Genomic DNA, 14,537 nt, shown 5'->3' on the forward strand with positions numbered 1-14,537 from the left:
TGAATTCCCCCAATGTGACCCCCGCCCCCCCCATCACAAATGCATAACAGGAAAGTCCAATTTGTGGTGAGTGATTTAGTGGGAAGACTTTACAAAGAGGTTACTTCCCTGGTTTCCTCTAATATGGAAGGAATAGTGATTCCTCAGGAAGCTGGACCCTGGGGGCAAGGCTGGTGGGCAGGAAACCTGGGAAGACTTCTCACATCTGCATGTGGCTGGAGGTGAGACCATCAGCACAGTTTCAAATTCTGAGCTTTCTTTAAAGCGGCAGGATTCTTCTTTTCCCCCAAAGAGAATCTTCACGGAACTCCAAACCAAACTTAGAACCATTAAAAGCAGGGCTGTTCTTGGCCAGGGTCCCTCCCCATCCTGGCGGGTCGCAGGCTTCTTTGGCATTTTGTTAAACGCTGCGAATTTGGAGCATTAATTTTTCTTATTCTCCAGACTTGTTCTATGATAAACCAGTTCTGGGTTGTACCTAGAAAGACAGTATTCCTGGAAGTTTGATTCTTCCAACTTGACGCGTTCTGACTTTTCTTCGTTTCACACCCTAGAGTTTTACTTTGGATCAGCCTCCGGCCTTTCTCCTGCGCTCAGAAATCGAGCCGGAGTGTGTCTGATCATTTCTACATGCTTAGAAAAGAGGCAGCTCGCTCTAGCAAAAGAAGCTCTCCCTTTTCAGAAGTCTTCATTTGGGGGAGCACACCCCGGGCATGCAGGGGGGTTGCCATAGGGATGGCTTCAAGGGCCCATTTCTGGACCCTCAGATTCTGGTCTCAGGGACTGTTCATCCTAAAATCAGTTTGCCTGATGATATTTTTGTATTCTCGATAGCGCTTAGTCCTCGCCCTTGACGAAAGGAAGGGATGTGAAATCCTACTCTGACAAATTGCTCTAGGACCCCAATCAGAAGAGATTGGGGGGGTCTCTAAACCCACAGGGCTACCCACCTTTCCCGGCCTTATGTGTTCTCTTGCTAAGGATGCAGCCCAGCTGAGGAGCCGTATCGGGTGTTCTGTATGCAGATAGATGGCAGGTTTGGGAATGTGGGGAGTCGTCGTGACAACGGTCTTTTAGGACTTTGCCCTAATCTCGTCCCCTAATTTCAAAAGGACTCATTGTTTTAAGGCAGAGAGAGGCGTGCAGAGAGGCTGCAGAAGGGCGGGCGTGGTGGGAGCCGAGCAGAGCAGGCGTGCCGCTCACCGCGCCGAGCAGGTCGCGATCCAGCCGGGCTGCGTCTCTGTCCGTCCACGGCAGGGTCCTTAAGCCCCACCGTGTCCTGCCCGCATGAATTACAGCTTTAAAGACTTATTCCAACCACAACCGGCCCTAAGCTTTTCAGTCTTCTACTAACAAATACAGCATATATGCCAACTGCTGGCCTCCTTTTGCTTTGTTTTTTTAAGCAATATGTCTTTCTCTTTTCATTAAATGCAGAGTCATTGCTGATCATTTCTTTTATTTTTCTCCTTCCACTTGATTTTAATGGGTCTCAAAAGTCTGTGACAGATCTTTGATCGAGTTATTTCCATCGAAAATACTGATTTTAAAAACTGATCAATTAAAACTGCCACTCGCGCGTGCACACAAGCCACAAAACACTATCCTTCTGAAGGCTTTACGACGCCTTGTTACCATTACCCAGCCTTTCACTAGTAAACTTAAGTGGCAAATTGAGACAGTTTGAGTCTCCTTCCTCCACTGAGCAAGACGAGGTGGCAGGTAAAAAGTTGATCATTTCGAAGTACAGTTATTTCTGCATTTTTATATTACGTTTCTTTAAAAACTTACTGCTGAAAGCTCGATATCAGATTTCTATGGATGTACACAATATACACTCAGTAAAGGAACACATCTCACTTATAAATAACTTCTGCTTTGGGCTACACGTTACAATGCACTGTGACGCGATATTGAGTAATAGTGTATTGAGTTAATACCTTCTGTTTGTAACTTTAAAAAATAGACTCATTAAATGTATCAGAGCTCATTCATTTGAGTTTAGAAATGAAGTAAGACTTTTTCTGGCACAAGATAAATCTGTTTTGCCCGGAATGCCAGTTAAGCTGTAGGGGATATGGTCAATAAATTGAATGAGCTAAATCTGCAGCTAATTTCCATAATTGAGGAGATTGAGTTGACAACTGGAACATCATTAAGCATGGATTTTGATAATCAAACAATATGTGATTGTGACAAATAACTTGTAAGGAGCTCAGAGATTCAAAGGAACGCATTATATAATTCCCATGACTTATTTACATGAAAAGGGTACAAGCAACCCCCAAAATAGAAAATAAATCTAGAATTAATGTTGAACCCTGAGTCTTCCAGTGGTCAGTCATCTTCATCCATGGAAGCATGAAGTAATGGTGAGGGTAAAGAGTGGCCCTGCTCATCTCATTAGGGTTTGCTTCTCATGTAGATAATTAAATAGTGAATAAAATGTAACATTCGTAACATACCTATGTTTTCATCATTTGTATACCAATAATCATTGTAATGACAATCCAGAAGAAGAAGAATGTTAACCTTTAGGGCCTTATGGATTTGGAAAGTAAAACAAATTTTAAAGTTTCACAATACATTTTAATTGCAGAGAAATATGGTAGGATGACCAGTTAAAGACCTTGGTGGAAAAAGTATTGTTGTAGCATAAAACTTTTGGGGGGAAATGAAAGGAAAACAGTTCAAGGAGAGAAATGAAGGATAAATTTTCCACCTGTAGGAAAAGGATATTTTTTTAAACGGGTTTTGGCCCCATTTTAAAATGTTTATTTTTTTTAAATATGCTAGCATATTTACTGCTCGTAAGTACGTATTTTCAACGTGGGGGGAGGTTTGTACGTCTGTGCACATTTTCTGGGGGGGTGTCTGTGGGAGGAGCTCACCCTTCTCTGGGGGCAGAGGATCAGTTCTGGCCTCAGCGGGTCTTTCCTGTGCCCACACTAGGTGCCAGGAAGGTACCAAAGTGTGTCTGCCTTTACATATCTCAGGAGGATTACAGATTCTGGGCAGAGCTCTAGTCCAGAAACCTCTTTCCTACAGTCTCCGCAGAAAAATTCCATTCATCCCGGGATTGTTTCCTATTTACAAGTCGCTGGTACTTTCTGTTTCAGTTTGAAGGAAGGAAGTACTGTGAACATGACTTTCAGATGCTCTTTGCTCCCTGCTGTCACCAGTGTGGTAAGTTCCACTGCCCAGTGCACGGTGAAAAGTAAGTTTCCTTCAGAACGACCTCATAGCACGTGCTCATAGGAAGGAAAGCGTGCAGGTGCGGTGTTTTGTCAGCCCTCTTCCCGTCAGTAATGTTAATGACGCTTCTCAGGGCCTGTAGGGTGAACGTAAGACCAGGACTCACCGGACTTCTGTTCGATGCCCCGTAGGATTCCTTTCTTCCCTGTCAGTGCAGCCCGGGCGGCCTCAGCGGGGACCTTGAGACGCGCAGGGGTGGCCTGCGTGTCACACAGCAGGAGAGACTGGGGGCACCGAGTAGCATGCTGACAAGGTTGAATGAAGGAAGAAATTAAGTACGTGGTACAAGAAAACGTGCAGTGGATTTCTGTTTTCTGTGTCCATGACCAGAAAAAAACAAAAAGACCTTCGGGAGAGGGAGAGCCCAGTACCTCCTCTGGAAAAGCAGATTCAGAGATGTGATAGACAGCCTGAAAGTGTGGCGCTACAGAACCCAAAACAAGGACTCAGATGACACGGAAGCACTTTTCTAACGTAGCGCTCTGTGCGGGAGCCGCACACCTGGGGGAAGGGGCGGCTGAGGGCGGGGAGGCTGCGCTGCAGCCCGTGTGCTCCTCTCCGCAGGGGAATTCATCATCGGCCGAGTGATCAAAGCCATGAACAACAGCTGGCACCCCGAGTGCTTCCGCTGTGACCTCTGCCAGGGGGTCCTGGCAGACATCGGGTTTGTCAAGAGCGCCGGGAGGTAGGAGCAGGGCACCCTGTCACCCGTCGGGCACGGGTGGGCAGAGTGACGCTCTGCAGTCGCGCGTGCTCCCTGGGGCCTCGGACACGGAGTCGGGGCATGGGGCCCGGTGTCTGCGGGAGAGGCTACCGCAGGGAGTTTCTCAGCCATCAGTCTGGTCCTCTGGGAGGGATAAATAACTCTCCCTGTGAAAAGTCGGGGCTCGGTTCTGCTCTCTTAAGCCCAGCGGTGATGTTTAAACAAACGGTTTCTTTAATTTCTTTTCATAGATATGGGAATCTTTTTTTTTTAATTATTAGGAAGAACCTTAGATCTTAAATTTAAGTTTCTAAAGCCGTTCTGGCTCTGTTTAGACATCTGTGTCGCCCCTGCCATAACCGAGAGAAGGCCCGAGGCCTCGGGAAGTACATCTGCCAGAAGTGCCACGCCATCATCGACGAGCAGCCTCTGATATTCAAGAACGACCCCTACCATCCAGACCACTTCAACTGTGCCAACTGCGGGTACTGCAGTGTCTTCCTTTTCATTGTACAAACGGAGGGAACCAGGGGTCACGCTGATCCGTAGTCTTTCTGTTACTCTGGCACCCAGATCGGTTTCCTTCAACTTTTAATCTGGAAAACGTTCAAACTGTAGAAGAGTCTGGAGACTAATACCTAGAGAAGCGCCACACCCTTCGTTCAGTTTCACCAGGCAACATGTTGCCACATTTGTGTGTGTGCGTGTACACGTGAACATGTACACATACCTTTAAATAGTCAACTCGTATTAGAATATACCTAAGGATTCCCACAACTGTTTTTCATAACCATGTTCTTCCAGTCCAGGATCCCCCCACAAACAAAAAACTTAAAAAGGTCTTATCTTGGTACATGCATAACAGGGTGTGACATTAGAGTGTTATCTTAAATTACATTTGTTACTTTTGCTGTATTTACACCTAAAGGGAATTTTTTTTTTTCCTCAAAAGCTCATGATAAATTGTTAGGCTGTGAGCTTCGGAATCTGCCTTCTAATATAAGAACTTAATGGAAAAGATACTTTACTGTAGTCAGCATGACCATCCGTGCTAAGTTACGGTAGGGAGTGGAGAGCTGGGGTGAAGGCTGACAGACAGCTTCTTTTGGGAGTTCAGTTTCTACCTTATCTCGTTCTCTTGCCTGTCCTCCCTTGGTTCATTGTTCATGAGCACGTCTAAAGAATCGTTTAAACCCGATGAAATTCATCTTGATTTGGGGCCATCTCTGTTTATTGACTCAGGAGACTGAAAATAGTAGTGAACGTAAGCATTTGGAGGAGGGCCGTCTGTGTATTTTCTGTTCACCTAAAACTACTCTTAGCAGCTTGCTAGTGAGCGTCAGTAAGTGGAGCTAGTCTCCAAACTCCTCGGTTATTTTGGGAAGATAACATCGGCGGGTCTGTCCTCACGCCTGGGATACTCCTCCCCAGCGTTTAAGGAAGACGAGGGACTCTAAAGTGACGGCAGACAGGGGACGGTAGCTGTGGCCGGCGCGGTGGTGTGTGGCCGGCTTGTCAGCACCGCACGAGGCGGAGGTTTGGATACGAATCTGAAGCCTGTTCAAGCGTCTTGATCAGACTACTCTGACCACCTCCGGGGGGAGAAAAGCAGCTACAGGGGTCCTTGCGGGTTCTCTTGGGAACCCCGGAGGCACAGGGGCTGCACCAGCTGCCTGCCCGCCTCGCCGCGGTGCTGCTCAGCGGGTCCCTTTCTCGTGGGCAGGAAGGAGCTGACCGCCGACGCCCGGGAGCTGAAGGGGGAGCTGTACTGCTTGCCGTGCCACGACAAGATGGGGGTCCCCATCTGTGGCGCCTGCCGCCGGCCCATCGAAGGGCGCGTGGTGAACGCCATGGGCAAGCAGTGGCACGTGGAGGTGAGTTCCCCGCGGAGCGGTGACCGGGGCCCTCGCACGCCCGGCACTCAGGTGCGCTGGCGAGGCTGGGAGATGCTGAGGGGCACATGTGGACCTCGTGGAAGACTAAGAGCATAGATTCTACACGGCTCTGTGACCTCCAAGTGGCGAGGCAAGCAGTGCTCTTGCTTCCTAGATCCTTGAGGCAGGAGGTGTCCTGGTCCAGCCCAGAGACGTGTCCCCACGCTCACCTCTGTCCTCACTCTGTGCTGCCGAGTCTAGGCCTCCGGATGCCTGGGCGCAGGCCGGGTGCTCTCCAGGGCCACCCGTGGCCCGAGTGGCATAAGCAGCCCAGGCTGTCACGGGTCTCCTCGGAGCTGCCCCAGCTCGGGCTTTGCTTCACTGCGCAAGTGGAACGTGGCGGTCCAGCTGTGACTAACGCGGTTTCTTCCAGCATTTTGTTTGTGCCAAGTGTGAGAAACCGTTCCTCGGACATCGCCATTACGAGAGGAAGGGCCTGGCGTACTGTGAAACCCACTACAACCAGGTAGTGACGGGGCTCGTGGGACGCTACGCACGCTTGTATGGGCCTGAGCCTCTCAATACTTAAGCACAGGAGAGCTCTGGGAAGATGTACGTTGGGCTCCAGCAATTGCTTTTTAACCTTTCATTTGGAAAATCGTTTCAGGCTCGCAGAAAGGTTGTAAAATAAAAAAATACAAAGAAAATACCTGTTTTACTCAGGTTTCCTACCTGCTTCAGCCTGTGTGTGTCCTGCCCTCTCTATGAAGACGACACTTACGTGAATGCACGTTTCCTCATATACAAGTTTATGTACACATATAAACACATGCGTATTTTTCCTGAAGCATTTGATGATGAGTTCCCCATGGTCCTTTACTCCTAAATACTCGAGTGTACATTTCCCAAGAATACGGGAATCTCTTATGTGACCATGGTTATCTGTATTGATGACTTCAATCTGTCCGTTTCAGTTCTGTCACCTGACCCAATAAACTCCTTCTGGCCTTTTTTCCACTCCAGTACCAGACCCAGTGTAGGGTTTTCATGCTCCTTTAGCTTCCTGAAATCCAGACCATTTCCAGAGCCTTTGTTTTTGATCATGATGAAGAGTAAATTCTTTTCATTGTAGGAAGTAAAAGCTAGTCAGTGAACTTTTGCTGATTCTGTCTCTAGTAATGGCAAATTCTGGGTTTAGGTAGCCAGCTATTTGTTTTTAAGTTGTACAAAGAACTGAAATTATTTATATTAAGTGTTTGGTGTTCTCATACTTAGTTGTAACTTTTCATTTTCAGCTATTTGGTGATGTTTGTTTCCACTGCAACCGTGTTATAGAAGGTGATGGTAAGTACCTGCAGCGGTTTTAACCTGTAGGGCACCGTTTTGACACAAAAACCCTTGGGTCACGTGAAGATTGAAAAGGGTTGTTTGGACTGCGATGGTTATCGGTTACTTTTCCCTAGTGTTCTCCAGCAGGGAGACGCTAACTCCTGAGAGGTGGGCTGGCTGCTCCTTTAGGCCAGTGCCGGAGGGTCGTTACCATAGGAGCGGCTGACCCCAAGGCCTCTTCTCCTTGCAGTCCCTCCTTCTGGAAGCTGCAGGGCGTGTTTCTTGGGAGCACTTAGGAAGGGTCCCCTGCACCCTGGCAGTTATCTCTAGGTGTTTCCAGGGCCCGCCCCCTCGTCCCTGATTGATGTGGACGGGAAGGAAGCCGCTGTGTTTGCCAACAGGCGCAGCAAGTTCTGCCAGAAGCTTCCTGGCGAAGTTGCAGACATTCCTGCTGCAGCCTCTGAGCAGAGAGCCTAACTCGGCCAGGGCTTTCTGAAACACTGCCCGTGTGCCCTTCACGAAGGGGTGGGTTCAGGAAAGTGATCTCTGGTGCCTTTGGGAATAAATCTTACCCCCGCCCACGGGAGACAGCTGCCAGGGGAGGGAAGCTCTTGCCCTAGTGTTGGCTTGGAAGACAGGCTCCTGCAGGCTAGTGAGTCAGTGTCTGGACTTTGTTTTAATTACCTGCTGTGCTAGGAAAGCCGGGCGCGCCCGTCACAGCTTGGCAGTTGGGGCGGGGCTGGGGGGCGTCGGCGTGAAGATCTGGTACCTGCCGTTCGGATGCCTCACGGGAGAAGAAAACATTAACCACCAACACGGGTTGAAAAGGCAACGGTGATCTTCCCTAAGGGGAAGCCTACAGTCGTGGGAGACAAATGCAGAGCTGGGGTTGTGTGTTCTGACAACGTGATGAGATAAATTAATGAATAACGTCGACTGAAGGTCAGTTAATGGCCCTGAAACTTCAGTGCCATGTGTGGCTCTTCGGTGAGAAAAGCCCTCGAGGGCACCCACCCCGGGAGGGGACGGGTGGGTGTGGTGAGTGACGTCCCCCTCCTGTCCCCTAGTGGTCTCCGCCCTCAACAAGGCCTGGTGCGTGCACTGCTTCTCCTGCTCCACCTGCAGCGCCAAGCTAACGCTCAAGTAAGTCTGCCCTCGGCTCCCGCGAGCCCCGCGACGAGCGCTTAGGGGACGATGTTAACAGAGTTTAAAAAGAATGATCTGATGCCTTATTTCTTCTTTCTGTTCAGGCCTTCTAAGAGCAAAGTTTCTTCCTTTAATTGTTCCCTGTTTTCTCCTGTTCCTTCTCTGTCCTGCGCAAAGGGATAAGTTTGTTGAAATTGATCTAAAACCAGTCTGCAAACACTGTTATGAGAAAATGCCAGAAGAATTTAAGAGGCGACTTGCCAAACGGGAGAGAGAAGCAAAGGATAAGGACAAGCAGAAAAAGAAAAAGCCAGTCTGTTTGTAAACTTTTCTATCCCTCTGTCAGCATTTTCACTGCTTTCTCCTGTGGTTAGTCCTCTAGAATATGTTTTCATTCTGTTTTTGTCTCTTGCGTTTTTCGTTACTTTCGGGCATGTATCTGTAGCCAGGAGAGGTTGAAATAGAAGCATTTGTCCCATGTAGAGCTGGTCCTTCTGCCTAATTATTAAAGTTCCACACCTTGAGAAGGGTTCACACTTAACACTGGCTTGTACTTCACTTTTGTCCCTGAACCTGTAGACTCTCTCAGCTCGTTTTTTTAATCACAATATGGTATAGATTTCTTTTTTCTTTTTCCATGGATTCAAAGGGAAGAATTCTAATCTCCTAATAGAGACTGGAAAAGTTTCAAAGTATTCTTGTCCGATAATTGCAGCTTTTAAAATCCTGGTTTTTGGTTTCTTTGCCTAAAATAATATAATTTGATCAATTCCAGTGTTGCATGTTCTAAGTTCTGTATTAAACTGAATCCTCTCAGCATGTTTCCTGTCTAAGCAGAGACCCTCTAAGGTACATAATAAGATACGGCATCTCTGGTGTGTGTATATGTGCTTTCATTCACTGCCCACATGCTGCTGGTTATGAACTCATTTTCTGGATGTTTTCAAACTCAATTGTATTCCTGATTTTTATGGGAAATATTTCAATCTTGGAAATTCTCTTGAATTGCTAGCATGATTGTCCCAGTTCCTTCAGAGTACCATTGTGTTATGAGCTCTAAAAGTTTTTTTATTGTTTAAAATTAAAGAGGAATTAAAATTCAGGTATGAGATTAAAACAACGTAAGGTTTGTTTAGCGTTATCTCTGGGAGCAGGGATAATTTATTTCTTTCATCAAAAACATGGCGGTTTTAATAGCTTTTGTTCTAAGAAGACTTTGGGAGAACTTTTAACTCAATGGTATTATTTAAATCAAATTGCTAGTTGAAATGTAACATCATGTGAATAACTGTCAGCATTAGGATCTCTGAAAAACAGTAAAAATAATTCCCATGTGGTGCTTTAAAATAAAAGATTTTTCACTTTAAATGTGTGGTCAGGAATTAACTTTGTCATTAATGTTGTTCTTTAAAATTATATCAGCAGATATAATAATATGTCACAGCTGACAGCGTATCACTGGACCTGTCCCAAATTTCACAGAAAATGAGCTGTAAGATTCTGCATTTGCTCCATCCACAATTAAGGACCCATGATTTCAGTGGTGATAAGCGCTCATAACTGTCAGCTGGAGATGTATCACCCATAGCTAGGAGGCCGTCTCAACACCTGTCCACAATTGTTTTACAAGTGAATTGAGAGTGTGTATTGCCCTGGCTTTTTAAAGAGTTGAGTTCTCCGTACATACGCCATTCACAGATGTGACCACAGACCACAGGTCACAGATGTGACCACCTGGTCCACTTATGCCCTTGAAGAGTGATTTAAAGCTTTCTGTCAGACAGCCAACCAAAATAACCTATATATTATGTTAGATTTTTTTCAAGATGCTTGTTGGTGTTGTGGGGATGGGAGGCCAGGAAAGATGAAACCTCACAGCTACATGATATAAAATACTAAGATGATTTTGCCTTCAGTAAAGAGAGGATCGTTCAAATTACAGAAATACAGTTCTTTGCTTTGAATGACTGTTCTTTAAAGTGCTCTCATGGTACTTTAAAATGTGATTGACTTTAATCATCTTAATTTTATTTACATTATATTCCCTGTATACTTAGCACAGACTAAATAAAATGTATCGATAACATCCGTTCTGTATTAGATAGATGTACAAGATCAACTTACAAGGGCAACTTCCTTCAAATGATATTGTGAATTTTTTATGTTTACCGTAATGATTAGAATTGAGATTAGAATTATAGTTTTTTGCTAGTATGAATATAGATGTAATATGCATAGTGTCTTCATTTACTTCAGTAAAATTACTGCACGTTATTTGTCTGTCTGTATACAAATGTTGACTACATTTCCACTAATTTCTTTTTTTTTATTATTATTGTTATCTTTAGGAATAAGTTTGTGGAGTTTGACATGAAGCCAGTCTGTAAGAAGTGCTATGAGAAATTTCCGTTGGAGCTGAAAAAAAGACTTAAGAAGCTAGCTGAGACCTTAGGAAGGAAATAACTTCATCTTATTTTTTCTCTTCTCTGCAAGATAAGAGATGACAACATTGCTTGACCTAATACACCCTTCCTTAAAGCTGTATCGCAAAAGAGTTGAGAGTGAAGACCTATTGAATGGTTTTCTTCATCTCCTTTTTCTCATTAAAAAAAGTTTGTGTAATCATATTTAAAACATGGATGAGATCAAAATTTGCCTTTGTTAGTAACCCGTATCAATTTGAAATGGCAACTGTACTTAATAGCAAAAGAAGCATGGTTAAGTGTTCAATTTTAATTGAGATCCAACAAGTTAAATATAACTTTTAAAAATGAAAGTAAGGAGTCAGCTTTTACGTGACTCAGATAAAAATATAAACACTATTTTACTTTGTATTCAAAAGCAAATTAATTGCAACTGCAGTTTGGGAGGATATAAGAAAGAAAAACAGCCAACCAGGAAAAACAGACCTTACGGAATCTTAGTGCATTTATCAAACTAGTGGCAAATGAACACACACATTACTAAGATAAGAAGCAAGTATATTCAGAACTGCGTGATTGGGGGTTTTGTTGTTAGGGTTATAAACGCCTTAATTACTGTGCTTAGTTTTACATTTTGTTCTCCTTGTGAACTTCTTCACACAGTTACTTAACACAGTAGTTATAGCTGATAGTATTCCTTTTTAAATTTTGTGCAAAACAATTTATACTAGGTATCTGAAAATACAGTATACTTTACAATATTGGGGAAATGAAGTATTTTTTAATGTATTACAGCAATTATGCTTCTAAGGTTAAGGTCAAAGATGTAGTCTTAGAATAGGACATGAAATTAAATGTTATGTAGTTTGGAATGTATCACTTTAAAAAAAAGTGAATGTATATGTGTTGCTCTTATTGCCTTTATAACCAGCTACTATCTATGCTTTATACATAAACGAACTTGCCTTGCCTTAGAAAAATACATACATTAATCAGGAATTCTAGCTGTTTAACACCTTACAAACTAAAAACAAGTGCACTGACTGAGATTTGTAAACTCAAATTCATTTACCACAGCCATGATTATATGTTAAACTTTTTTTCACTTTTTGGGGAAACACATTGAAATTAATTTCTGTAATCTTACTAGAAGAGAAGGATGTTGATGTGTGTTTCAAATTTTTCATTACAAATCTCATAATTAGATTTTATTTCCTATAAGTAGGAGGCATAAATGACACTTTTAAATTGCAAGAGGAATGTTTAGGTATCAATTTTAGGTTAAAAGTGGTGAATTACTTTACTTTGTAAAAAGTTTTATCCTGAAGTTTCTGGACCAGTCTTTCCTGATAAACTTGTATGCAAAGCAAATTTTGTGAACATTTTTTAAATGTTGCTGCTGCTGTGTTATCATGTAAAAGAAAATTGCCAAGGTGGACTTAGGGGAAAATTATTGGTTTTTCCAAAAATTGCTGAAATACTGTTTTACCATTAAAAAAAAAAAACATCTCAGGATGCTACCAGTCTGCCATTAAAATATTTGTATGCATGTATTTTTTAAACATTTGTGCATGCACTTTACAGAGTAAACTGTATTTCAGTTAATTTATAACCAATTGCTTTATTTTTTAGTGTTCTTTTAGAGTTCAAAGAATTATCAGTGATTGAAGATAATCAATATATAGTTCAAGACTGTGCTTAGAAGTCTGAAACTGTCTTTGCATTTGACAGCAAGAATCAGAATCCCTTCAGCGTGCCTTTGTCAGCTAATATATGACCAGCAACAAAAATCTTCAAAGTCTTTATTAAATACTATACTGTGGATACAGGCAGAATAGTGCAGGGTTTTCAGTCTGGGGGTCTCGATGCCAAATTCCTAGATGCTCTCCCACCAGAAATTCGGAGCAGAAGGCGCCCGTTTGCCTGTGTTTCTAATCACTGGGAAGAGGCATGGGCTGAACTGCTGCCCGGTTCATGTCTCTCCTGTAGCAGAGGTCCCACTGCTCACCCCTCTCATAAAATACGAGTTTGTATTTCCTGCAAGTCTGCCTCATTAAGCCTCCAAGGCTGTGGGGTGTTTTATCCAGACACACACCTTCTCCGCTGTAGGGGACACAGAGCCCTCACTCGTGGGGGGAGGAAGGGCTGAACAGTTGTCAGTGGACGAGAGGATGGACTTGCTTACTTCACGGCGTTTCGCACGGCTTCCTCTGGCCGGAGAGAGACTCAGGCTAGTGAGCGAATCTTGGCTTAAAATCCTACAAGGCCGTTTGGAATAATTCACTGTTTACCGCTTCTACGTGGTCTTTTTCTTATCAAGCCTAAGATAATTGGGAAAACGTTTGGGTACAAGTCAAACGTTCTTTGGATCATGTTCAAAGCCTTATTAACATTGGAACTGATGCTAGATCATTTTGCCTCATTTATTTGCCAAAATAGCAATTTCTAAATTAAGGAAATTTTGAGGTCGGCTTACAGCATTGTTATTGTATTTCATTTTATATTGTAAGCTCAGTGGCAGGGACACTATGTCAATAATTGTGTTTTTATATAGCAACCAGTGCAGTATACTCTTGGTGCTTAATAAATGTTCATAATTGTTAAAAATAACTTGTGTTTTGCTTAACTTGAATGGCTTTGAGACATGGAACCATGAGAATATAGGACTAGTGCTTAAGAAAGCTGTTTTGGAAACAACCTAAGCGTCCATCGACGGATGAATGAATGAAAAAATGTGGTCTGTATAACAATGGAATATTATTCAGCCAGAAATAAGACGGGAATCTTGCCATTTAGGACAACGTGGATAGGACAACTGTGCTGAGTGAAATAAGTCAGAGAAAGACAAATACTGTATGATCTCACTTATATGTGGAATCATTTTTTAAAAACCCCAATAATCTTAAAGCAAGAATCATAAAAAAAAAACAAGAACAGATAGGTGGTTGTCAGAGGTGGGGTGGGAGGGTGGAGGTGGGCAAAATGGGTGAAGAGGGTCAAGAGATACAAACTTCCAGTTATAAAATAAACAATTCATAGGGGCATCATGTACAGCATGGTGACTAGTTATTAATACTGAGCTGCACGTTTGAAAGTTGCTAAAAGAATAGATCTTAAAAGTTCTCATCATAAGAAAAAAATGTTAAAACTGCATGGTGGGGGCTTCCCTGGTGGCGCAGTGGTTAAGAATCCACCTGCCAATGCAGGGGACACGGGTTCGAGCCCTGGTCCGGGATGATCCCACATGCCGCGGAGCAACTAAGCCCGTGCGCCACAGCTACTGAGCCTGCACTCTGGAGCCTGTGAGCCACAACAACTGAGCCCGCATGCTGCAACTACGGAAACCCGCGCACCTAGAGTCCATGCTCTGCAATAAGAGAAGCCACCGCAATGAGGGGCCCGCTCACCGCAACTAGAGAAATCCTGCGCACAGCAACGAAGACCCAATGCAGCCAAAAATAAATAAAATAAATTAATTTCTTAAAAATTCTGGGAAAAGAAAACTGCATGGTGACAGATGTTAACTAGACATTGTGATCATTTTGCAATGTGTACAAATATGGAATCATTATGTTGTACACCTGAAACTAACTTGATGTTATAGGTCAGTTACACTTCAATTTTAAAAAGAGTTCCACGTTTTTTTCTTTTAAAGTCATTTTAAACTTTTACTTGTATGTAGTTTTTTCTGGAAAACAGTTTAAGTGGTACGATATCTAAAAGCATGTAAAAATGTCAGTCAGACTCTGCATTCACACGGCAGCCACCTTGTAGGTAACACGGTGTTATTTAATCCTGACAACCCCC

At 43.6% G+C, this 14,537-nt stretch overlaps 1 protein-coding gene across 3 annotated transcripts in view; it reads left to right on the forward strand.

Moving 5' to 3' along the window:
- Window positions 1-13,340, forward strand: part of LIMS1 (LIM zinc finger domain containing 1) — a gene marked incomplete at its 5' end in the record, with an annotated part of 95,454 nt that extends 82,114 nt beyond the window's left edge. For 2 of the 3 annotated variants that reach the window (XM_082851522.1, XM_082851521.1), the window contains 8 exons: window positions 3,120-3,186; window positions 3,820-3,940; window positions 4,294-4,443; window positions 5,682-5,832; window positions 6,266-6,358; window positions 7,128-7,176; window positions 8,229-8,304; window positions 10,656-13,340. In XM_082851522.1, coding sequence (XP_082707648.1) covers window positions 3,120-3,186; window positions 3,820-3,940; window positions 4,294-4,443; window positions 5,682-5,832; window positions 6,266-6,358; window positions 7,128-7,176; window positions 8,229-8,304; window positions 10,656-10,770 — 822 coding nt within the window. In that variant the 3' untranslated portion in view covers window positions 10,771-13,340. Of the gene's footprint in view, window positions 1-3,119; window positions 3,187-3,819; window positions 3,941-4,293; window positions 4,444-5,681; window positions 5,833-6,265; window positions 6,359-7,127; window positions 7,177-8,228; window positions 8,305-8,484; window positions 8,801-10,655 lie in introns of those variants that run through there. The other variant, XM_082851523.1, reaches the window with a different exon arrangement.
- Window positions 13,341-14,537: the final 1,197 nt, after the last annotated feature.

The sequence above is a fragment of the Leucopleurus acutus genome (genome assembly GCF_964270905.1).
Source record: "Leucopleurus acutus genome assembly, chromosome: 12".
NCBI classification, from domain to species: domain Eukaryota; kingdom Metazoa; phylum Chordata; class Mammalia; order Artiodactyla; family Delphinidae; genus Leucopleurus; species Leucopleurus acutus.